This window comes from Bombina bombina, chromosome 6 (assembly GCF_027579735.1).
Source record: "Bombina bombina isolate aBomBom1 chromosome 6, aBomBom1.pri, whole genome shotgun sequence".
Classification (NCBI taxonomy): Eukaryota; Metazoa; Chordata; class Amphibia; order Anura; family Bombinatoridae; genus Bombina; species Bombina bombina.
This window is the reverse complement of record NC_069504.1, coordinates 798,100,110-798,124,927: the sequence shown is the minus strand read 5'-3', so window position 1 is coordinate 798,124,927 and position 24,818 is coordinate 798,100,110. Positions and strand designations below refer to the sequence as shown.

General features: G+C 39.1%; 1 protein-coding gene across 1 annotated transcript in view; it reads right to left on the bottom strand.

Moving 5' to 3' along the window:
* Positions 1–24,818, bottom strand: part of DOCK5 (dedicator of cytokinesis 5) — a 458,078-nt gene that overhangs the window by 404,112 nt on the left and 29,148 nt on the right. Inside the window, exons 2-5 of the mRNA XM_053718116.1 lie at positions 16,957–17,040; positions 6,133–6,173; positions 5,871–5,923; positions 375–471 (exon numbers count right to left, since the gene is read on the bottom strand). Coding sequence (XP_053574091.1) covers positions 375–471; positions 5,871–5,923; positions 6,133–6,173; positions 16,957–17,040 — 275 coding nt within the window. The remainder of the gene's footprint in view (positions 1–374; positions 472–5,870; positions 5,924–6,132; positions 6,174–16,956; positions 17,041–24,818) is intronic.

Sequence of the window (24,818 nt, the reverse complement as noted above, 5' to 3'; positions counted from 1 at the left end):
TAAGAAAAACTCTGGTAGATTCTTCTTCAAACTCTGCCAGAGAAGTAATAACACGCTCCGGTGCTATTGTAAAATAACAAACTTTTGATTGAAGTTATAAAAACTAAGTATAATCACCATAGTCCTCTCACACCTCCTATCTAGTCTTTGGGTGCAAGAGAATGACTGGAGGTGACGTAGAGGGGAGGAGCTATATAGCAACTCTGCTGGGTGAATCCTCTTGCACTTCCTGTAGGGGAGCAGATAATATCCCAGAAGTAATGATGACCCGTGGACTGATCACACATAACAGAAGAAATAAATCATTTTATTATTATAATGATTTACATCTTTAATGATTAATATATCCGGTTAGGTCAAAGCATCACACTCACCACAAACAACGAGTGCCAAAGGGCCCCCCACTCCCGTAAAGTAGCTGTGAGCTCCTGTACCAGAGGCAGCTCACTGGGCACAGCCTGTTCATGGATCCTGCAAAACAAGGTCAAAAGATCAAAGAATGCCCCAAATCCCTCTTCAAAATTCTTAACACTCTCATATTGATAATAAATAACAGTTCAAATGTGAAAAGGCACCCTACTCACTGATTAGGTGCAGCTGCTATGCCTCACTCATAAATCCATGTAATCCACAGCACCACTGTTCTTCATATAAATTCTTGAAAATGTAATAAACATATTGACACAGTACCTGTCAAGCCACGATTTAGGCTCACTTGCCCTTAATCATGCTTATAGATAAAACAGTGAGCCCGAAACGTTGTCAGACGTACTGTGTTTATATGTTTTAATACATTTTCAAATTGGTGCTGTGGATTACTTATCATACTGATAATAGAATATATCTGTCAGGAAAGTAAAATCATAATAGAAGGGGGATCCATACTAAATTGGCATTCTAGTGTAAAAGTAAAATACTCTATTTCATCACAGCATATTATTTGTAAAACAACAGGTTAACCACTTGAAAGAGATTAAACACCGTTATTAAATTAAAGGGACAGTCTACTCCAGAATTGTTATGATTCAAAAAGATAGATGATCCCTGTATTACCCATTCACCTGTTTTGCATAAAAACACTTATATTAATATACTTTTTACCTCTGTGATTACTTTTATTTCAGTTATTTTGTCAGACATGTATTTAGCCAATCAGTGCCCTCTCACTTGTAAATCCAGGGTGTGGTCACAGTATTATCTATATGAAACACATGAAATTACGCCCTCTAGCTGTGAAAAACTGCCAAATGCATTGAAATAAGGGGTGGCCTTCAAGGTTTTAGAAATTAGCATATGAGCCTACCTAGGTTTAGACCGTATATTTGTAAAAACCTAGCGCCTGGATTGTATAGTCAGGCACTCTGGTCACATACCAAACCTACCTAGGTTTAGCTTTCAACAAAGAATACAAAGAGAACAAAGCAAATTTGATTATAAAAGTGAATTGGAAAGTTGTTTACAATTGCATTCCCTATCTTAAAGGGACAGTCTAGTCAAAATTAAACTTTCATTATTCAGATAGGACATGTCATTTTAATCAACTTTCCAATTTACTTTTATCATCAAATTTGCTTTTTTCTCTTTGTAATCTTAGTTGAAACTAAACCTAGGCAAAATCGTATGCTAATTTCTAAACCCTTGAGGGCTGCCTCTTATCACATGCTTTTTAAATTCCTTTTCAACACAAAGAGACTGAAAGTACACGTGGGCCATATAGATAACACTGTGTTCAGGCACAGGGGGTTATTTAAGATCTAGCACAAAACAATGCTAACTTTAAGACAATAGATAATAAACAGTCACAGTCATGTGATCAGGGGGCTGGAAGAAGGTTCCTAGATACAAGGTAATCACAGAGGTAAAAAGTATATTAATATAACTGTGTTGGTTGTGCAAAACTGGGGAATGGGTAATAAAGGGATTATCTATCTTTTAAAATAATAACAATTCTATTGTAGACTGTCCCTTTAATCATAAAAGTTTAATTTTGACTAGACTGTCCCTTTAAAGTTCCATGCCAAGGCACAATGAATTGCCACTCTAGCAATGGACAAGGTAAGTGAGCCAATCAGAAACACCATATTTATGTAACAACCTATCACTGGCTGTGTCCTGCTCTAGAACAACATAGATGCACAGTAAGAGCATAAAAACAGTGAAATAAGGACAGTACAAAATAAATTTCTCTAACAAAATAGAGCATTTTATTTTTATACTATAATGTCTTTCTAAAACACAGATGGAAAAGGAAGGCAGTGTTTGGAGTCTCACAGGGCTGATAAGACTAAATCCATTTTGGGATGACTCCAGATTGTTTACATCTAGATTTATCTCAGCTGGAATGACTGCAGGTAAAATATGCAGAAATATAAACACTTATAATAAAACACACATATTTAGACACAATTCATATGACTTACGTAAGAACAACTAAAACTCTTACTTACACTTAAAGGGACATGAAACCCAAAAAATTTCTTTCATGATTCAGATAGAGAATATAATTTTAAACAACTTTCTAATTTACTTCTAATATCTAATTTGTTTCATTCTCTTGGTATAAATTGTTGAAGGAGCAGCAATGCACTAATGGTTTCTAACTGAACACATGTGTGAGCCAATCATAATCGACATATATATGCAGCCACCAATCAACAGCTAGAACCTAGGTTCTGTGCTGCTCCTGAGCTTGAGTAGATAAACCTTTCAGCAAAGGAAAACAAGAGAAGGAAGCAAATTAAATAATAGAAGTTAATTGGAAAGTTGTTTAAAATTGTATTCTCTATCTGAATCATGAAAGAACATTTTTGGGTTTCATGTCCCTTTAAAAGATTTTTTTTTATCTGATTTTTTTTTTTTAATATAAATCTGATTTTTTTTTTTTTATTATTTAAAATTAGACAGTAACTAAAGATAGTTTCTATTTAAGATACATTAAAAGTTATTAATCCTGAAATATAGATTAGCTTTTAATGATATAGTAAGATGCTATATATTCATGACTGTAATGTTTAATTTTATTGGTAAATTAATTCCATTAATCCATTCACAATGTCATGCTCTCCCAGAGGTTTCTCCCAAAATAACCAATCTAGAAGATTTCACATATTATTGGTTTTGTAGTTCTCAAAAAAACAGCAAAAACGTTATAAAATAAACATACAGAGTTGATCAATAGACCTTAAAGTGACATAATTATGAAAGAAAACTTTTGGGATCAGATAGAGAATACATTATTAAATTTACTTATATTATCAAAATTTGCTTCATTCTCTTGGTATCCTTTTCTGAAGGAGTGTAATGCTCTACTGTGGCCTAGCTGAATACATTGGGTGAGACCGTCACATGCAGCTAGTTCACAGTAGGGATAGGCGAATGTTTCTAAAAATTTGAAATTTAAAACGAATTTTGATACATTCGTTCATTCGAATCAAATTTCTAATGTTTATATAACATTCTAACATTTTATTTTCGAATTTTGGTTTTCTAATTTTTAAATAAAATTCAAAAATATTCGTTCGAATAATAGAATGTTTAGCTATCTATTCATTCAATTTCGAAATGTAATATTCGAATTTGAATGTGACATTAAAATTCGAAATAGTATTTCTAGTCTACAACTGTATTTAATAAATGTAATATTTGAATTCGAATGCTACATTCGAATGTCACATTCGAATTTGAAATAGTATTTCTAGTCTAATACTGTGTTTTAAATGTAATATTCTAATTCGAATGTGACATTCGAATGTCATTCAAATTCGAAATAGTATTTCTAGTCTAATACTGTGTTTTTTAAATGCAATATTCAAATTCAAATGTGATATTCGATTCAAATGTGACATTCGAATTCAAAATAGTATTTCTAGTCTAAAATTGTGTTTTATAAATGTAATATTCGAATTCGAAAGTGACATTTGAATTCGAATGTGACATTCGAAAACTGTAAATAACATTCAAAAATCGAATTTTTAAGAATAATCGTTCTTATCAACATTCTATTATGTAAATCAAATTTCTACAATAACATTCGTTCTAACATTCGAATATAAACACATTCGCCCATCCCTAGCTTACAGTAGTGCATTGTTTCTGAGCATACCTATGTATGTTTTTCAACAATGGATGTCAAGAGAACAAGGCAAATTAAATAAGAGAAGTACATTTTAAAATTGTTAAAACGTGCATGTTCTTTCTGAATCATGAAATTTTAATTTTGACTTTACAGTTCCTTTAATGCCATTGCTCCCCTGCAAATCTATATACACAGAATCAACCCATACTACGTTTGAAGGAGCTCAATGAATAGAGATTTTTTGGAGTGGAATAGATCTGCACAAGGACCTAAGTGTGAGGAGGGAGGGACAAGCTCTAAACATGAAATATAATGTTGTTATTGTTTTATTTAAATAAAACTTTTTACAATTGTTATAATTAAGAAAATCATTTTTCTCCTTCCAAAAAAGCACAGCTGAAAAGTTGATCAAATATGATTAAATTATTAAACTGGAGATAGTTCAACTCCCAATAATTTCATTCATTTCAATGATCTATCTCTGCATATCTAGTGATATATAACCAAATCAGTAATTGTCTGATATAACCAGTAAAATTATCTGAAAAGCTATTATTCTAAAAATGAAAACCATGATTTAAATCGATTTAATAAAAAAAAAATGGGTTTTACCGACTAGTAATTTAAATAGTAAGTTAAATCATAATTGAAACCAATTTGATTTAAATCAAATCCACCCTGGTGTGTACAAAAAGTGATAAACTAAGGATATCTGATTTCTTTGCAAGCTAAACCCATTTTGATGGGTTGTGGTTTTAAAGTGAAGGTCAATTTTCATGTGAAAGTGCCCGTTTTTTAAAAAAACTATTAAAAACAGGGGCACTTTCATTCTTGAAAAATTGACATTACACTGTATTTTAAAAATACTTACCTTGTTCTTCAGAAACGCCGGATCACCGTTTTGAAACGATGACCCGCCTGGTTCTTCCTGGTTTCCTTACCCAGCAATGACGAAACCGGCTTCCTCCAATCACGGCGTTGCCTCAGGCAATGATTCCCCCGGGGGGAAACCGTGATCGGAGGATGCCGGAATCGTCATTGCCGACGTTTGAAGAGGCTTGCGACAGGCTGGTGAAGCACTGGAGCGGCTTCAAGAAGAAAAGGTAAGTATATTTTAAGAAAACGGCTGAAATGTCAATTTTCATGAATGAAAGTGCCCTTGTTTTTAATAGTTTTTTTAAAAACCGGGCACTTTCACAAGAAAATTGACCTTCACTTTAAGGAACAAAACCAGTTATTTTAAACACAAAAATAAACCTAAAGGAGCAATTTATCCTATATTATATATTCTGCAGCTGGTATAACAAGTGATTTGAAACACATTAAGGTAAAAGCAATTTAACTATATGTGTTACTTCCTTATATTCGCACAATTACCACAAACACGTTAAAGGGACCTGAATAACAAATTTACTATCATGACTCAGATAGAGCATACAGCTTAAGAGACTTTTCAGTTCACTTCTATTATAAATATAATTTGTTTTCTTGTTATTCTTTGTTGAAAAGTATTCCTAGGTGTGCTCAGGAAAAGCAATACACTACTGGGCACTACCTGGTGACTGGTCGCTATGCACCTACGTCTCTTGTCATTGGCTCAGCAGCTAGCACCCAGTATTGCATGTGGTTTGCCGTTATCAGAACATTTTAGTTTTTGCACCTTTATGTCCCTTTAATACAAGCAAAACCAGAGAAAACAAAAGCCTGCTACATAAAAAGTGGATAATTCTGCATATTATAGTTAGAAGAGAAGACAAACCATAAGTGAACCATAGTGTGTGTAGAATATACTCACGCTTTGTCCTCTGTTACTTCTTTCACATGAATATAACTGGATGGAAATATTCCCTGGGTAAAAAACAGAGCATACATAACTATTTCCTTACATATATTTATGGCAGGAAATAAACATTCAGTGACACATTAGTAATCTCAATCAGAGAACGTTCGCATACAAAAACACTAGTTTCCCACAAACATTATCTAAATTATACACAGACTAAAGAATCCCCAGATGAGATGTTTAGGTTTTACTGCAAACAATTTTTGCTACTTACCTTCCTTGTTTTGTTTCTCCAGGAGAATCCTCTGTACCAACCTAAACACAAGTATTAGAGAAAGATGAGCTCTTGGTATCAGGGTTATGGTATGCTTTTAGTATATTAGCCTTTTATTGCTTCAAAAATATGAGAAATTTACTTGAAAGCATTATAATCGTTTTGAATTAATTTACTGTGAAATTTGGTATATCCGACAACAGTCATTGAGAGCCATAAACAAGTAATGATTTTTAGATTGCATCTCTTTAAAATACAGGTAAATACAGTAGATTTGTATAATCAACAAATGCATGATAACAAGACAATGCAATAGCACTTAGTCTGAACTTCAATTTCTATATCCACTCCCCCTGTATCATGTGACAGCCATCGGCCAATCACAAATGCATAAATGTATATTCTGTGAGTTCTTGCACATTCTCAGTAGGAGCTGGTGACTCAAAAAGTATAAATTATAAAAAGCCAGTGCACAATTTGTTAATGGAAGTAAATTGGAAATGTGTTTAAAATTGCATGTTCTATCTGAATCATGAAAGTTTTATTTTGACTTGAGTGTCCCTTTAAAAAAAAAAAAGAACATTGCATTTTATGATTAAGATGGAGCATACAATTATTAGAAATGTAATGTATTTCTATTAAGCTTGCTTCATTCTTTTAGTATCTTTAGTTCCTTTGTTGAAGGAGCAACAATGCACTATAGGGAACTAACTGAACACAAAGATGAGCCAATAACAAGAGGGATATATGTGCAGTCACCAATCAGCAGCTAGCAACCAGTAGTGCATTGCTGCTCCTGAGCCTACCTAGGTATTGTTTTCAACAAAGGACAACAACAGAACAAAGCAAATTAGATAAAAGAAGTAAATTGGAAAGTTGTTTAAAATTGCATTCTCTATCTGAATCATTAAAGGGCCATGATACCCAAATGTTGAAATACTTGAAAGTGCTGCAGCATAGCTGTAAAAAGCTGACTAGAAAATATCACCTGAACATCTCTATGTAAAAAAGAAAGATATTTTACCTCAAAAATTCCGCAGTAGCCACATCCCATTGTAAAGGACTTCTAAGCTGCAAATCAGTATGTCTGTCCCGGGACAGCTAAAGGAGCGAGCTTCGTGCACACTCATCTTATTTCTTCTGTTATGTGTGATCAGTCCACGGGTCATCATTACTTCTGGGATATAACTCCTCCCCAACAGGAAATGCAAGAGGATTCACCCAGCAGAGCTGCATATAGCTCCTCCCCTCTACGTCACTCCCAGTCATTCTCTTGCACCCAACGACTAGATAGGATGTGTGAGAGGACTATGGTGATTATACTTAGTTTTTATAACTTCAATCAAAAGTTTGTTATTTTACAATAGCACCGGAGCGTGTTATTGCCTCTCTGGCAGAGTTTGAAGAAGAATCTACCAGAGTTTTTCTTATGATTTTAACCGGAGTAGTTAAGATCATATTGCTGTTTCTCGGCCATCTGAGGGAGGTAAAAGCTTCAGATCAGGGGACAGCGGGCAGATGAATCTGCATTGAGGTATGTAGCAGTTTTTATTTTCTGAATGGAATTGATGAGAAAATCCTGCCATACCGTTATAATGACATGTATGTATACTCTACACTTCAGTATTCTGGGGATGGTACTTCACTGGAATTACTCTGTAAAAAGTACATTAAACCTTTTAATAGGTATTTATTATGTTAAACGTTTTTGCTGGAATGTAGAATCGTTTGCATTTTCTGAGGTACTGAGTGAATAAATGTTTGGGCATTATTTTTCCACTTGGCAGTTGCTTGTTTTAATTGTGACAGTTTCGTTTCTCTCTCACTGCTGTGTGTGAGGGGGAGGGGCCGTTTTTGGCGCTCTTTGCTACGCATCAAAAATTTCCAGTCAGTTACTCTTGTATTTCCTGCATGATCCGGTTCATCTCTAACAGAACTCAGGGGTCTTCAAACTTCTTTGAAGGGAGGTAGATTCTCTCAGCAGAGCTGTGAGACTTATATATTGACTGTGATTAAAAAACGTTGCTCTGTAATTTTTACGTTTCAAATTTAATTATTGTTACTTTACTAATGGGAACAAACCTTTGCTAAAAGTTGTGTTGTTTTCAAGGATTGATGCTATAACAGTTTTTCAGTTCATTATTTCAACTGTCATTTAATCGTTTAGTGCTTCTTTGAGGCACAGTACGTTTTTGTTAAATAAGATTGTAACCAAGTTGCAAGTTTATTTGCTAGTGTGTTAAACATGTCTGATTCAGAGGAAGATACCTGTGTCATTTGTTCCAATGCCAAGGTGGAGCCCAATAGAAATTTATGTACTAACTGTATTGATGCTACTTTAAATAAAAGCCAATCTGTACAAATTGAACAAATTTCACCAAACAGCGAGGGGAGAGTTATGCCGACTAACTCGCCTCACGTGTCAGTACCTGCATCTCCCGCCCGGGAGGTACGTGATATTGTGACGCCTAGTACATCTGGACGGCCATTACAGATAACATTACAAGATATGGCTACTGTTATGACTGAAGTTTTGGCTAAATTACCAGAACTAAGGGGCAAGCGTGATCACTCTGGGGTGAGAACAGAGTGCGCTGATAATACTAGAGCCATGTCTGATACTGCGTCACAGCTTGCAGAGCATGAGGACGGAGAGCTTCATTCTGTGGGTGACGGTTCTGATCCAAACAGATTGGATTCAGATATTTCAAATTTTAAATTTAAATTGGAGAACCTCCGTGTATTACTAGGGGAGGTTTTAGCGGCTCTTAATGATTGTAACACTGTTGCAATACCAGAGAAATTGTGTAGGTTGGATAAATACTTTGCGGTACCGGCGAGTACTGACGTTTTTCCTATACCTAAGAGACTAACTGAAATTGTTACTAAGGAGTGGGATAGACCCGGTGTGCCGTTCTCACCCCCTCCAATATTTAGAAAGATGTTTCCAATAGACGCCACCACACGGGACTTATGGCAAACGGTCCCTAAGGTGGAGGGAGCAGTTTCTACTTTAGCTAAGCGTACCACTATCCCGGTGGAGGATAGCTGTGCTTTTTCAGATCCAATGGATAAAAAATTAGAGGGTTACCTTAAGAAAATGTTTGTTCAACAAGGTTTTATATTGCAACCCCTTGCATGCATCGCGCCGATTACGGCTGCGGCAGCATTTTGGATGGAGTCTCTGGAAGAGAACCTTAGTTCAGCTACGCTGGACGACATTACGGACAGGCTTAGAGTCCTTAAACTAGCTAATTCATTCATTTCGGAGGCCGTAGTACATTTAACCAAACTTACGGCTAAGAACTCAGGATTCGCCATTCAGGCACGTAGGGCGCTGTGGCTAAAATCCTGGTCAGCTGATGTAACTTCTAAGTCCAAATTACTTAATATACCTTTCAAAGGGCAAACTTTATTTGGGCCCGGTTTGAAAGAAATTATCGCTGACATTACAGGAGGTAAGGGCCACGCCCTGCCTCAAGACAAAGCCAAAGCTAAGGCTAGACAGTCTAATTTTCGTCCCTTTCGGAATTTCAAAGCAGGAGCAGCACCAACTTCCACTGCACCAAAGCAGGAAGGAGCCGTTGCTCGTTACAGACAAGGCTGGAAACCTAACCAGTCCTGGAACAAGGGCAAGCAGGCCAGGAAACCTGCTGCTGCCCCTAAGACAGCATGAATCGAGGGCCCCCGATCCGGGACCGGATCTAGTGGGGGGCAGACTCTCTCTCTTCGCCCAGGCTTGGGCAAGAGATGTTCAGGATCCCTGGGCGCTAGAGATCATATCTCAGGGATACCTTCTAGACTTCAAATTCTCTCCCCCAAGAGGGAGATTTCATCTGTCAAGGTTGTCAACAAACCAGATAAAGAAAGAAGCGTTTCTACGCTGTGTACAAGATCTGTTATTAATGGGAGTGATCCATCCGGTTCCGCGGTCGGAACAAGGACAAGGGTTTTACTCAAACCTGTTTGTGGTTCCCAAAAAAGAGGGAACTTTCAGGCCAATCTTGGATTTAAAGATCCTAAACAAATTCCTAAGAGTTCCATCGTTCAAAATGGAAACTATTCGGACAATCTTACCCATGATCCAAAAGGGTCAGTACATGACCACAGTGGATTTAAAGGATGCTTACCTTCACATACCGATTCACAAAGATCATTACCGGTATCTAAGGTTTGCCTTCTTAGACAGGCATTACCAGTTTGTAGCTCTTCCATTCGGATTGGCTACGGCTCCAAGAATCTTCACAAAGGTTCTGGGTGCCCTTCTGGCGGTACTAAGACCGCGAGGAATTTCGGTAGCTCCGTACCTAGACGACATTCTGATACAAGCTTCAAGCTTTCAAACTGCCAAGTCTCATACAGAGTTAGTTCTGGCATTTCTAAGGTCGCATGGATGGAAAGTGAACGAAAAGAAGAGTTCTCTCTTTCCTCTCACAAGAGTTCCATTCTTGGGGACTCTTATAGATTCTGTAGAAATGAAGATTTATCTGACAGAAGACAGATTAACAAAGCTTCTAAATGCATGCCGTGTCCTTCATTCCATTCAACTCCCGTCAGTAGCTCAATGCATGGAGGTGATCGGCTTAATGGTAGCAGCAATGGACATAGTACCCTTTGCACGTCTACATCTCAGACCGCTGCAATTGTGCATGCTGAGTCAGTGGAATGGGGATTACTCAGACTTGTCCCCTACTCTGAATCTGGATCAAGAGACCAGAAACTCTCTTCTATGGTGGCTTTCTCGGCCACATCTGTCCAGGGGGATGCCATTCAGCAGGCCGGACTGGACAATTGTAACAACAGACGCCAGCCTACTAGGTTGGGGCGCTGTCTGGAATTCTCTGAAGGCTCAGGGACAATGGAATCAGGAGGAAAGTCTCCTACCAATAAACATTCTGGAATTGAGAGCAGTTCTCAATGCCCTTCTGGCTTGGCCCCAGTTAAAAACTCGGGGGTTCATCAGGTTTCAGTCGGACAACATCACGACTGTAGCTTACATCAACCATCAAGGAGGGACAAGAAGCTCCCTAGCAATGATGGAAGTATCAAAGATAATTCGCTGGGCAGAGTCTCACTCTTGCCACCTGTCAGCAATCCACATCCCGGGAGTGGAGAACTGGGAGGCGGATTTCTTGAGTCGCCAGACTTTTCATCCGGGGGAGTGGGAACTTCATCCGGAGGTCTTTGCCCAAATACTTCGACGTTGGGGCAAACCAGAGATAGATCTCATGGCGTCTCGCCAGAACGCCAAACTTCCTCGCTACGGGTCCAGATCCAGGGATCCGGGAGCGGTTCTGATAGATGCTTTGACAGCACCTTGGAACTTCGGGATGGCTTATGTGTTTCCACCCTTCCCGCTGCTTCCTCGATTGATTGCCAAAATCAAACAGGAGAGAGCATCAGTGGTTCTAATAGCGCCTGCATGGCCACGCAGGACTTGGTATGCAGATCTAGTGGACATGTCATCCTGTCCGCCTTGGTCTCTACCTCTAAGACAGGACCTTCTGATACAGGGTCCATTCAAACATCAAAATCTAACTTCTCTGAAGCTGACTGCTTGGAAATTGAACGCTTGATTTTATCAAAACGTGGGTTTTCTGAGTCGGTTATTGATACCCTGATACAGGCTAGGAAGCCTGTTACCAGAAGGATTTACCATAAGATATGGCGTAAATACCTATACTGGTGCGAATCCAAAGGTTACTCCTGGAGTAAGGTTAGGATTCCTAGGATATTGTCCTTTCTACAAGAAGGTTTAGAAAAGGGTTTATCGGCTAGTTCATTAAAGGGACAGATCTCAGCTCTGTCCATCTTGTTGCACAGGCGTCTGTCAGAAAATCCAGACGTCCAGGCCTTTTGTCAGGCTTTAGCTAGAATCAAGCCTGTGTTTAAAACTGTTGCTCCGCCATGGAGTTTGAACTTAGTTCTTAATGTTTTACAGGGTGTTCCGTTTGAACCCCTTCATTCCATTGATATCAAGTTGTTATCTTGGAAAGTTCTGTTTTTAATGGCTATTTCTTCGGCTCGGAGAGTCTCTGAGTTATCAGCTTTACATTGTGATTCTCCTTATTTGATTTTTCACTCAGATAAGGTAGTTCTGCGTACTAAACCTGGGTTCTTACCTAAGGTAGTCACTAACAGGAACATCAATCAAGAGATCGTGGTTCCTTCCCTGTGCCCGAATCCTTCTTCAAAGAAGGAACGTCTTCTACACAATCTGGATGTAGTTCGTGCCCTCAAGTTCTACTTGCAGGCAACTAAGGATTTTCGACAAACGTCTTCCCTGTTTGTCGTGTACTCTGGTCAGAGGAGAGGTCATAAGGCTTCGGCTACCTCTCTCTCCTTCTGGCTTCGTAGCATAATCCGTTTAGCCTATGAGACTGCTGGACAGCAGCCTCCTGAAAGAATTACAGCTCATTCTACTAGAGCTGTGGCTTCCACTTGGGCCTTTAAGAATGAGGCTTCTGTTGAACAGATTTGCAAGGCTGCAACTTGGTCTTCGCTTCATACTTTTTCCAAATTTTACAAATTTGACACTTTTGCTTCTTCGGAGGCTATTTTTGGGAGAAAGGTTCTTCAGGCAGTGGTTCCTTCTGTATAATGAGCCTGCCTATCCCTCCCGTCATCCGTGTACTTTTGCTTTGGTATTGGTATCCCAGAAGTAATGATGACCCGTGGACTGATCACACATAACAGAAGAAAACATAATTTATGCTTACCTGATAAATTCCTTTCTTCTGTTGTGTGATCAGTCCACGGCCCGCCCTGTTTTTTAAGGCAGGTAAATATTTTTTAAATTATACTCCAGTCACCACTTCACCCTTGGTTTCTCCTTTCTCGTTGATTCTTGGTCGAATGACTGGGAGTGACGTAGAGGGGAGGAGCTATATGCAGCTCTGCTGGGTGAATCCTCTTGCATTTCCTGTTGGGGAGGAGTTATATCCCAGAAGTAATGATGACCCGTGGACTGATCACACAACAGAAGAAAGGAATTTATCAGGTAAGCATAAATTATGTTTTCCCTATTCAGTTTAAGGAAGTTTACTATGAAATCTCATGAGAGTTAAGTGAAATCTTATGAGATCACAGTAAAAGCGTTCATGACCTCAGCACTGCTGATGCTGATTGGCTGCTGTTCATTTCTTCATTTTTTATTTTTTTTTACCTGCAGCTGGGTATAACTTTTTACACAGAATTAACTCTGCTGAGCTGAGGAAATTGTGATGTAAAATATCTTCTTTTTTTACATAGAGATGCTCAGGTGATATTTTCCTGTCAGCTTTTTACAGTTATACTGCATCAGTTTAAAGTGATTTAGCATGAGTATTATGTCCCTTTAAAGAAACATGTGTGCTCCATGTCCCTTTAAAAAGGTACACTCTAATGCAAATATTACACTTATAATTCAAGAACATCTAGTTTTTGTATTACTGATCCTAGTTATGTTTATAACATATTTTATATATATATTTATGATATGGATATAAACCACCTTGAAATTACAAGAGAGTTTTCGGTTGTCTAGCAATTCTGAAGGCATTAGCAAGCACCACCATTTCAATGGCCAAACTCCCCCATCATCTACATAATTTAAATGAGCCATTCCAGACTTGTTACTGGAGTAAATAATCCTAACCACTGTCATTGAGCTAGTTAGTAAAACTTGCATTGCTTATTTATTGTATCGCCTCTGTTGACAACGATTACAAACACAAGGTAAATTCTGCTGTGTGCAATTGCATTTCTGAGAATGGGAACAGTCACAATTTTAAATAACAGGTAAGGGAGGAAAATAAATAATGAAAATATACTGGATTATTTTTATTTATTACGCATTATTAAATATTTCATATATAACAACCTTGAAGTGTTTTACTGCCCCTTTAAACAAAGTGTATGAACTCAACTAGGCTTAAAATAGCACTACCGATGTCCATGACCCAGCAAAAAAAAAAAATAATGGTTAAAATAGATTGTTTTATAAATTTTCCAAAGTCCCTGAAAAGAACTGTGTCCGTCCTCACACCTGTCATAATTATCTATTAGTTTTAAAGCATAAACTCTTGTTCTGCAAAATCTATTTGCCTCTGCATTATATTAATCATGCTAACACGTCATCTTTATGTTTGCTTCGGATAACAGTGAGATATATTTTCAAAAGAATTTACTAGATTGTGATTGCCACTCTTTCAAACTGGACATTTGAAAACACTGAAACGGTTAAGTCATTGCATGTCCAGAGTTCCTGTGGACAATAGCTACATTCTGTTGAGCTAAGGGTGTGGGAGGAGAGCGAAGATATTTTTGCGCCCAGTTTGAAGGTCAAAGGAGGATCTTGTTTTCCCCCCAACAGATTTTATACCACCTCTAGTGCCATTTCCTTGTTTTCTATTAGATTGTAAGCTCCTTAGGTTTGGATGACTTCCATAGACTACCAATTACATTTTTTGTCATTTGTTTAATCAACATATTGCAATGATCCGTCTTGCTTGAGGGTAATACTGTTGTTTTTTTCCATGTGTATGTGTCTAATTACTTCCTAGACCGGGAGTAGTAGAGAGAGAATAGACAAGTCAAATGTCTGCAAGGCACAAGGAATCTCTTGCATTATAACGTATTTAGTGCACATTAGCTAAACAGTAAAAAAGAAAGTTTGCCTATCTTGTTGTTGTTTGTTTGTTTTTTTTAACCCCCTTTGTGGCCGTGCTATTGTGTTCACAATGGAACATTATTAGTCAAAAATAAATCACACCATTGTTGATGCGATTTTGTGATTTCAAGGACAGAAACGGATCATCGGAGACTGCCTACACTGCTAGGCATGCCCCCCAGGCTGATTCTTACCTACGTCAATAGAGGAAGCTGCAGGACGCCGTATATTGTAGGTTGTTCCATGCTGTCCTAACGGGATTAAAGGGACACAAAACCCTGGGTAGTGCTTGCTGATTGGTGGCTACATTTAGCCACCAATCAGCAAGTGCTACCCAGGTGCTGAAGCCAAAATGGTCTGGCTCCTAAGCTTACATTCCTGCTTTTTCAAATAAAGATAGCAAGAGAACGAAAAAAACATTTAACATAGGAGTAAATTAGAAATTTGCATGCACTATCTTAATCATAAAAGAAAAAATTTGGGTTTTGTGTCCCTTTAAAGCCCAGTGCTGTTAGGATGGCATGGAACGTCCTAACAGCATAAAGTGGTTAAAGGGACTTACACACCTTGTAATTACAAGACATTTCTTATTGTATTGCTATAGAATAACATATCAGGCAAGTCTAAAGATTATTAAAAACAAATGAACATCCTTTTTACCATAACTGTTTTTCAATAGCCAAACTCCATTTACCTTATTTGGAGGATTTTACAACAAAATGCAATAAATGTTGCACAGCAAAGAGAAAAGCTTTAAGCCAGGGTGATACTTATATATAATCTCCACTGATCAGTTAAATAAGGAGTCAGAGTTAGTATTATAGCTAATGCCTAGTGGCTAAACAGCTAATGCTAACTAATACCCAAAATAGATAGGTTGATAAGAGCTTAACAAAACCACTGTATTATAGCTTAGCTAGTTTAAAGTTCCTTCTATAGCAGAAACTTGGTTATTTTTATACTGACTATTGTTGTAAAATAAAGTTACAAGTGCATCCTGGTAAGCAACGAGGGACTATGATTATTTGGAGGAGTCAATTAGGGCTTTAGTCTGCATGGGCATAAAGTTAGTATAAGATATATATATATATATATATATATATATATATATATATATATATATATATATTTTTTATACACAGAACACCCTCCACATACTATTGGCTTTTAAGTCTCTACAATAGACTTGTATCTCACTTAGAATTTGCATTACCCTATCCCAGCATATTGCAACTCACACATTATCTAGTAAATTCATTAAAGGGATAGGAAAGTCAATAATAAAGGGACAGTCGACAATTTTTTTTTTATTGTTTTAAAAGATAGATAATCCCTTTATTACCCATTCCCCAGTTTTGCACAACAGTTATATTAATATAATTTTTACCTCTGTGGTTACCTTGTATCTAAGCATCTTCTGACTGCCCCTGATCACAACATGTTATTTATTATCTATTGACTTGCATTTAGTACTATGTTGTGCTAAATCATAAATAACTCCTCAGGCGTGAACACAATGTTATCTATATGACCCACATGAACTAGCAGTCTCCGGTTGTGAAAAGCAAATAAAACAGCATGTGATAAGAGGCTGTCTATAGTGGCTTAGAAACAAGCAGAAATTTAGAGGTTTAAATGTTATAAAGTATATTAACATATCAATGTTGGTTGTGCAAAGCTGGGGAATGGATAGTAAAGGCGTTACCTATCTTTTAAAACAATAACAATTTTAGTGCTGCAAAATCTGTTGGCGCTCTACAAATAACCGATAATAATAATAGTGTAGACTGTCCCTTTAAACGTGCATAATTCAGATTGAGCATGTTATTTTAAGACACTTTTATATTCACTTCTATTTTCAAATGTGCTTCGTTATCTTGATATCTCTTGTTGAAAAAGAATACTCACATATGCTACACTAGTGGGAACTAGCTATTGATTGGTGCCTGCACACATTTGTTTCTTGTGATTGGCTAACTAGATGTGTTCAGCTAGCTGTCAGGAGTGCAATGCTGTTCCTTCAGCAAAGAATACCATGAGAAAGAAGGAATTTTGATAATAGAAGTAAATTGGAAATTTGTTTAAAAATTACACACCTGTCTAAGCCCAAAGTGCCGGGAGCTTCTGTATGATTCTGTCCAGAGAACACACTTGCAAGAAACTGAATCACTCACCTTCATATGCCTCAAGGATTTGCACAGTGTCTCCAACCTGCAGTGTCAGTTCCTCCTCTTGAGTAGCCTGGTAGTTGTAGATAGCTAAATTAAAAGGGACAGAAAGATGGAAGAGATGTAACAATCAGGTATAAATAAAATTTATAGCACCAAATATATTGTTATTACAGCGATGTAGAATAAAAATTAAAGGGACAGTCTATACCTTAGTAATCTTAAAGTCTTACCTTCGATTAAGCTGCAATAAGCCTCTTTCACCCTTTCTATATCATGCAGCAGGAACAGTAAAAAAGTTATTTTAAAATGAATATTGTTTTTGGTCACTTTGAAATGGCTGCCAAGCTCAGCCCACTGATGACATCACAAGCTGGGCTGCATCTAGGCAATCTAATGAATAGAATTGACAGTCTGTTGAATCCAACTAGTGAGACTTTTGTGATTGGATGACATATGTAGCCCAGATCATGATGTCATCAGTGGGTGGAGCTTGGCAGCCATTTCAAAGTGGCTAGAAACAATATTCCTTTTATTATTATTATTATTATCGGTTATTTGAAGAGCGCCAACAGATTCCACAGCGCTATTCCTTTTAAAATAACTTTTTTTACCATTCCTGCTGCATGATATAAAAAAGGTGCAGGAGGCTATTTGCAGCTTCATCTAAGGTAAGACTTTAAGATGACCAAGGTATAGATTGTCCCTTTAACTTATTTAGCTCATATACAGCACACAATTTTTAAGAGATTTTTAAATGTACTTCTACAACTAAATTTAATTGGTATACTTTGTTGAAAAAACACAACTAGGTAGACTCAGGATCAGCAAAGCACTGCTGGGAGATAGATGGTGATTGGTGGATACACATACATCTCTTGTCATCCGCTCACAGTAATGCATTGAGGCTCTGCTATGTGTTGCAGAGATTAAACATAGGTGTTGATCCCAACCCTTTATAAAAGTTTATCTAATGATATTTCTACAAAATTTACCTTTGAATTCTAGGGGGATTTTTGTAGATAAATTATTTGATGAAGGATTGTGATCAACCCCATAATGGCTGTTTGTGTGACACATGATAACACACCAGCATACTAAGTAATAAAAAATCAATTTCAGAAATATTCTTTAAACATATACTTTATACTCCTTTATTTGCTCCAAAGTAATAGTAAACTCGCCCCTTTAAAAAAAAAAAAAAAATCAGATCCGGACTGTTAGTGATATTTTAGATGAAGTTTAATTGTAACGAAGATGCGCTATAAGTTACATTTTAATGCAGATATGAAATTAAAATTCCCCGTGCTCCGCCGCCCACTTCAAAAGTCAATTTTTCTGTGAGCTAACGGTTTGAATTGTTCTCCAATCAGTGCTATAGCTACAACAAAATTGCCATATGGGAAAAGTGCCGATTGGACAACAATTTAAATCGTTAGCTCACAGAAAAATGTACTTTTGGAGTGGGCGGTGGGAGCTCAGGGTTTTTTTAAATCTTATATCTATATTAAAAATTAAGTTATAGCACAATTTCAATACAACTGATGAACTAATCTCCATCTTAAATATCATTAACATTACAGATCTGATTTAAAAAATGGGAGAGTTTATTGTTCTTCAACCAATGTTCATGAATGTAATTAATATATCAATTTCACTTGCTTTATAGAGGGGGAAAAATGGTTTTGGAAAATGTTCCACAGTTTTAAAGATATCTCAAAAAATAGACATTCCTGTGCTTGGCAGAATTTTTTTCAAGCTGTTTTTTTTTTTACCATCAAAGATTTCATATAAGTTGCCCCTGTCATCCACTTATAGCAAAATTAATTGTGCATAAACACTTTCTTAATTGAAGCTTCAGTGTCCATTCAAGAAAGTTTTTTTTTTGTTTTTTTTAGGTATTCAGATCCTAGGTTTCTATAAACAGCATGTATGTGTTTATATAGCGTTTTGCATGCCCTTAATAATACTCCTTATAATTCCAAGACTGTTCTGTAGTCTTCTGGTAAACTAACATACTGGATAAGTTTGAAAATATTTGGAATCCATTATCCCAAGGGGCATTACTAGGGCTGTGGTGGGGCCTCCCATTGCAACAGTATTCATTTTGATTTTTTGCATTTAGCAAAAGCTGAGCAGGCAGCCATATAGGGGAAAGAACAGATGATTCTCTGTGACTGTGAGTCATCCTTTCTTATTGATTAATCCATACTGGAGAACATGCCCTTGCTCTGCCTTCCTGTACTAATATGCTGTACAGGAACACTGTGGTAGCCATCTTGGAATTCCTGCTACCAATTTGTAAATGCAAATGGACCTTAGCAGGAACTGCACACCCACCAATGGACCTTAGCAGGAACTGCACACCCACCAATGGGCCTTAGCAGGAGCTGCACACCCACCAATGGGCCTTAGCAGGAGCTGCACATCCCCCAATGAGCCTTAGCAGGAACTGCACACCCACCAGTGAGCCTTAGCAGGAACTGCACACCCACCAGTGAGCCTTAGCAGGAACTGCACACCCACCAGTGAGCCCTAGCAGGAACTGCACACCCACCAGTGAGCCTTAGCAGGAACTGCACACCCACCAGTGAGCCCTAGCAGGAACTGCACACCCACCAGTGAGCCCTAGCAGGAACTGCACACCCACCAGTGAGCCTTAGCAGGAACTGCACACCCACCAGTGAGCCTTAGCAGGAACTGCACACCCACCAGTGAGCCTTAGCAGGAACTGCACACCCACCAGTGAGCCTTAGCAGGAACTGCACATCCACCAATGGACTTTAGCAGGAAGTACACACCCGCTGATGGGTCTTAGCAGGAACTACACACCCTCCAATGGGCTTTAGCAAGAAGTGCATACCCACTAGTGAGCCTTAGCAGGAACTGCACACCCACCAGTGAGCCTTAGCAGGAGCTGCACACCCACCAGTGAGCCTTAGCAGGAGCTGCACACACACCAGTGAGCCTTAGCAAGAACTGCACACCCACCAGTGAGCCTTAGCAAGAACTGCACACACACCAGTGAGCCTTAGCAAGAACTGCACATCCACCAGTGAGCCTTAGCAAGAACTGCACATCCACCAGTGAGCCTTAGCAAGAACTGCACATCCACCAGTGAGCCTTAGCAAGAACTGCACACCCACCAGTGAGCCTTAGCAAGAACTGCACACCCACCAGTGAGCCTTAGCAGGAACTGCACATCCACCAGTGAGCCTTAGCAGGAACTGCACACCCACCAGTGAGCCTTAGCAGGAACTGCACGCCCACCAGTGAGCCTTAGCAGGAACTGCACACCCACCAGTGAGCCTTAGCAGGAACTGCACACCCACCAGTGAGCCTTCGCAGGAACTGCACACCCACCAGTGAGCCTTAGCAAGAACTGCACATCCACCAGTGAGCCTTAGCAAGAACTGCACACCCACCAGTGAGCCTTAGCAAGAACTGCACACCCACCAGTGAGCCTTAGCAGGAACTGCACATCCACCAGTGAGCCTTAGCAGGAACTGCACATCCACCAGTGAGCCTTAGCAAGAATTGCACATCCACCAGTGAGCCTTAGCAAGAACTGCACACCCACCAGTGAGCCTTAGCAGGAACTGCACATCCACCAGTGAGCCTTAGCAAGAATTGCACATCCACCAGTGAGCCTTAGCAAGAACTGCACACCCACCAGTGAGCCTTAGCAGGAACTGCACACCCACCAGTGAGCCTTAGCAAGAACTGCACACCCACCAGTGAGCCTTAGAAAGAACTGCACACCCACCAGTGAGCCTTAGCAAGAACTGCACATCCACCAGTGAGCCTTAGCAAGAACTGCACATCCACCAGTGAGCCTTAGCAGGAACTGCACATCCACCAGTGAGCCTTAGCAAGAAGTGCATACCCACCAGTGAGCCTTAGCAAGAAGTGCACATCCACCAGTGAGCCTTAGCAAGAACTGCACATCCACCAGTGAGCCTTAGCAGGAACTGCACACCCACCAGTGAGCCTTAGCAGGAACTGCACACCCACCAGTGAGCTTTAGCAAGAACTGCACATCCACCAGTGAGCCTTAGCAGGAACTGCACACCCACCAGTGAGCCTTAGCAAGAACTGCACATCCACCAATGGACTTTAGCAGGAAGTACACAACCGCTGATGGGTCTTAGCAGGAACTACACACCCTCCAATGGGCTTGAGCAAGAAGTGCAAACCCACCAATGAGACTTTGCAGGAACTGCACATCTGACACAGCTGTATTTGTTTCAGTGTAAATGTAAACAAGTTTTATCCCACTTTTCTGGCTAAAAATAAATAAAAAGGAAAAAAAATACAAAATAGAAAATCACCTTACTTAAAAGGGATAATATAATTACAAGACTTTCTATTGTTTTGCTACAGAAGTGTCATATTGGTCAACTCTAAAATATTTTTAAATTAACATCTTGTTAGCTAAAATTGTTTTTCAATAGCCAACCTCCACCTACTGCTTTTTGGAAGAGCAAGTCCAGTATTGAATCTGCAGATAACAGGGATAGTCAAAGTCATAAATTTAATAAAATGAGTTTGTTTTGCAGTTATCAGTTAGAGATAAGCCAATAAGGGAAATATATATAGTAGGGTTAGTTTTGACTAGCCTGTGTGTCAGAATAGCAAACATTAGATCAGCAAACTGAAGTGACGTTCTGTCAGCTGTCTGACCGCAAATACTCACCGCACATGCAGTCCTCCGCGACATCGCATTCCAATCCCAGCACGTCACAAATTACTATGTTTGCTATTCTGATAGAACACCGTAATAGCGCAGAACTGTCCCTGTGCTATCAGTTGTAACAATCGTAGGTTCTCAACAAATGTGAAACTCTACTAACTAACTAACTTACTAAACAACAGTATAATGTATGGATTACATCTCATTGAACACTTGCTGTATTATTTCTTTCATGACCAGTAGTGTTAGATGTCAGTACAAGCATTGGGGTGTATATCATCACCTCCTCTCACCACCTTGTTACTTACAGGGGTGCATGCTTGTGAACTAATTCTGATTATATTACACACTCACTATTCTGCTCTTGAGATCCTATATACTGTTGTTATACACCTATTGAATGATCAGATCTAATTAACCATCCCAGTTTAATATTTATTAAAAAATATTCCCTAATCTGGTTCCAATACTATTCCATCTAAATACACCAATCTGGTCCCAGGTGTCTAATCACACAGATTCCAGAAGGGAACAATAGCACATGTCTAGTGCATTAGTGAGTTTGTGTTAGTTTCACATTTGGTGAGAACCTATGATGGTTACAACTGATAGCACAGGGACAGTTTTGCGCTATTACGGTGTTCTATAAGAATAGGAAACATAGTAATTTTTGACGTGCTGGGATTGGAATGCGATGACACGGAGTATCGCATGCGCGGTGAGTATTTACGGGCAGATTAACAAACGGAACGTCACTTCCGTTTGCTGATCTGATATGATTGCTATTCTGAATGAACAGGGAGGGAGAGCAAGACAGGCAGACCTAAACAGAAGGCACCACCGCTTGAAGAACCTTTCTCCCAAAAGAGGCCTCAGCCGAGGCAAAAGTATCAAATTTGGAAAAAGTATGAAGAGAGGACCATGTTGCCGCCTTGCAAATCTGTTCCACAGAAGCTTCATTTTTGAAAGCCCAAGAAGAGGAGACAGCCCTAGTGGAATGAGCCGTAATTCTCTAAGGAGGCTGCTCTCCAGCAGTCTCATAAGCAAAACGAATCATACTTTCGTTTAAGAGCACGCACAACATCCAAGTTATGCAAAAGAAGTTCATTATGAGGATTAGGACAAAAGGAAGAAACAACAATTTCCTGATTAATGTTTCAAGCCGACACTACCTTAGGGAGAAACCCCAACTTAGTACGAATGACCACCTTATCCGTATGAAAAATAAAGTAATGGGAATCACACTGTAGAGCCGAGAGCTCAGAAACTCTGCGAGCAGAGGAAATAGCAATAAGAAACAAAACTTTCCAAGATAACAACTTAATATCTACAGAAAGCATTGGCTCAAACAGAGCCTGCTGCAAAACCTTAAGCACAAGGTTCAAGCTCCAAGGAGGAGCAACAGATTTAAATACAGGTCTGATTCTGACAAAAGCCTGACAAAAAGATTGAACATCTGGCACATCCACCAGACGTTTGTGTGAAAGAATAGACAGTGCAAAAATCTGACCCTTCAGAGAACTGACTGACAATCCCTTCTCCAGACCTTCTGGGAGAAAAGACAAAATTCTAGGAATCCTGACCCTACTCCAAGAGAAGCTTTTCGATTCACACCAATACAGGTATTTACACCATACCTTATGGTAAATCTTACAAGTAACTGGTTTGCGAGCCTGAAGTGTAGTATCAATGACTGATTTAGAAAATCCACGCTTAGCCAAGACTAACTGTTCAATCTCTACTCAGTCGGCTTCAGAGAAGCTAGATTTGGATGGAGGAAAGGACCCTGAGTTAGAAGGTCCTTCCTCAGAGGTAACCTCCAAAGTGGAAGAGAAGACATCTTCACCAGGTCTGCAAACCAAATCCTGCGAGGCTATGCAGGAGCTATATGAATTACAGACACTCTCTCCTGTTTGATACAAGCAATGACTCGTGGAAGGAGAGCAAACGGAGGAAACAGAAATGATAGACCGAAAACCCAAGGAAACGCCAGAGCATCTATCAGGGCAGCCTGAGGATCTCTTGACCTTGAACTATACCTTGGAAGCTTGGCGTTCTGACGAGACACCATCAGATCCAACTCCAGCTCCCCCCACTTGAGGGTTAACCTGAGAACACCTCCGGATAAAGAGCCCACTCCCCAGGATGAATGGTCTGTCTGCTCAGAAAATCTGCCTACCAGTTGTCCACTCCTGGAATGTGGATGGCAGATAGAAGACAATCGTAAGCTTCCGCCCACTGTATAATCCGAGCCACCTACTTTATGGCCAAGGAGCTCTGAGTTCCTCCCTGGTAGTTGATGTAAGCCACTGAGGTTATGTTGTCCGACTGGAATCTGATAAAACGGGCTAAGGAAAACTGAGGCCAAGCCATCAGGGCATTGAAGATTGCTCTCAACTCCAAGATGTATATGGGGAGAGAAGACTCCTCCTGAGTCCATAAGCCCTAAGCCTTTAACGAGTCCCAGACTGCTCCCCAGACGTAGAAGGCTGGTGTCCGTGGTCACAATCACCCAGGAGGGTCTCCGGAAGCATGTGCCCTGAGACAGATGATCCTGAGAAATCCACCACAAGAGAGAGTCTCTTGTCAACTAGTCCAGATCTATCCTCTGAGACAGATCCAAATATTATTTGTTCCATTGTCTGAGCATGTATAATTGTAGAGCTCTCAAATGAAATCGAGCAAAGGGAATAATGCCCATAGAAGCGACCATCAGACCAATTACCTCCATGCATTGAGCCACTGATGGCCGAACAGTAGACTCCTATTAAAAAGGTTTTTGCCACAAGGTCAACAGTCCCATTAAAAAAAAGGGAAAATATTAACCCCTTAGTCTCCACATACCACAAAAAATCTTTGCTAAAGGTTTATATATGTCCCATGAAAGTAATGCATAATCTATAGTGCAAGATTCCAGTACCTAGGAGGCAAGAGCACCTACTTGCATATCCAGCTGTTGGGCAGAAAGGCAGCTCACCAGGTGTGAAAGGACACAAACTCCTATTAGAGACCTGTAGAAAAAAAGAGACCAGAGTAACCAGGGGTAGCAAATATGTTAAAAAACAAAAGCAAGGACAACTTCACCACTTTCTAACTGCTTAAAAACCACCACTACTCTTACTCAAGAGATTGACATGGACACAGCTAAAGCCCAATCCTTGCTTGCAGGGAAAAG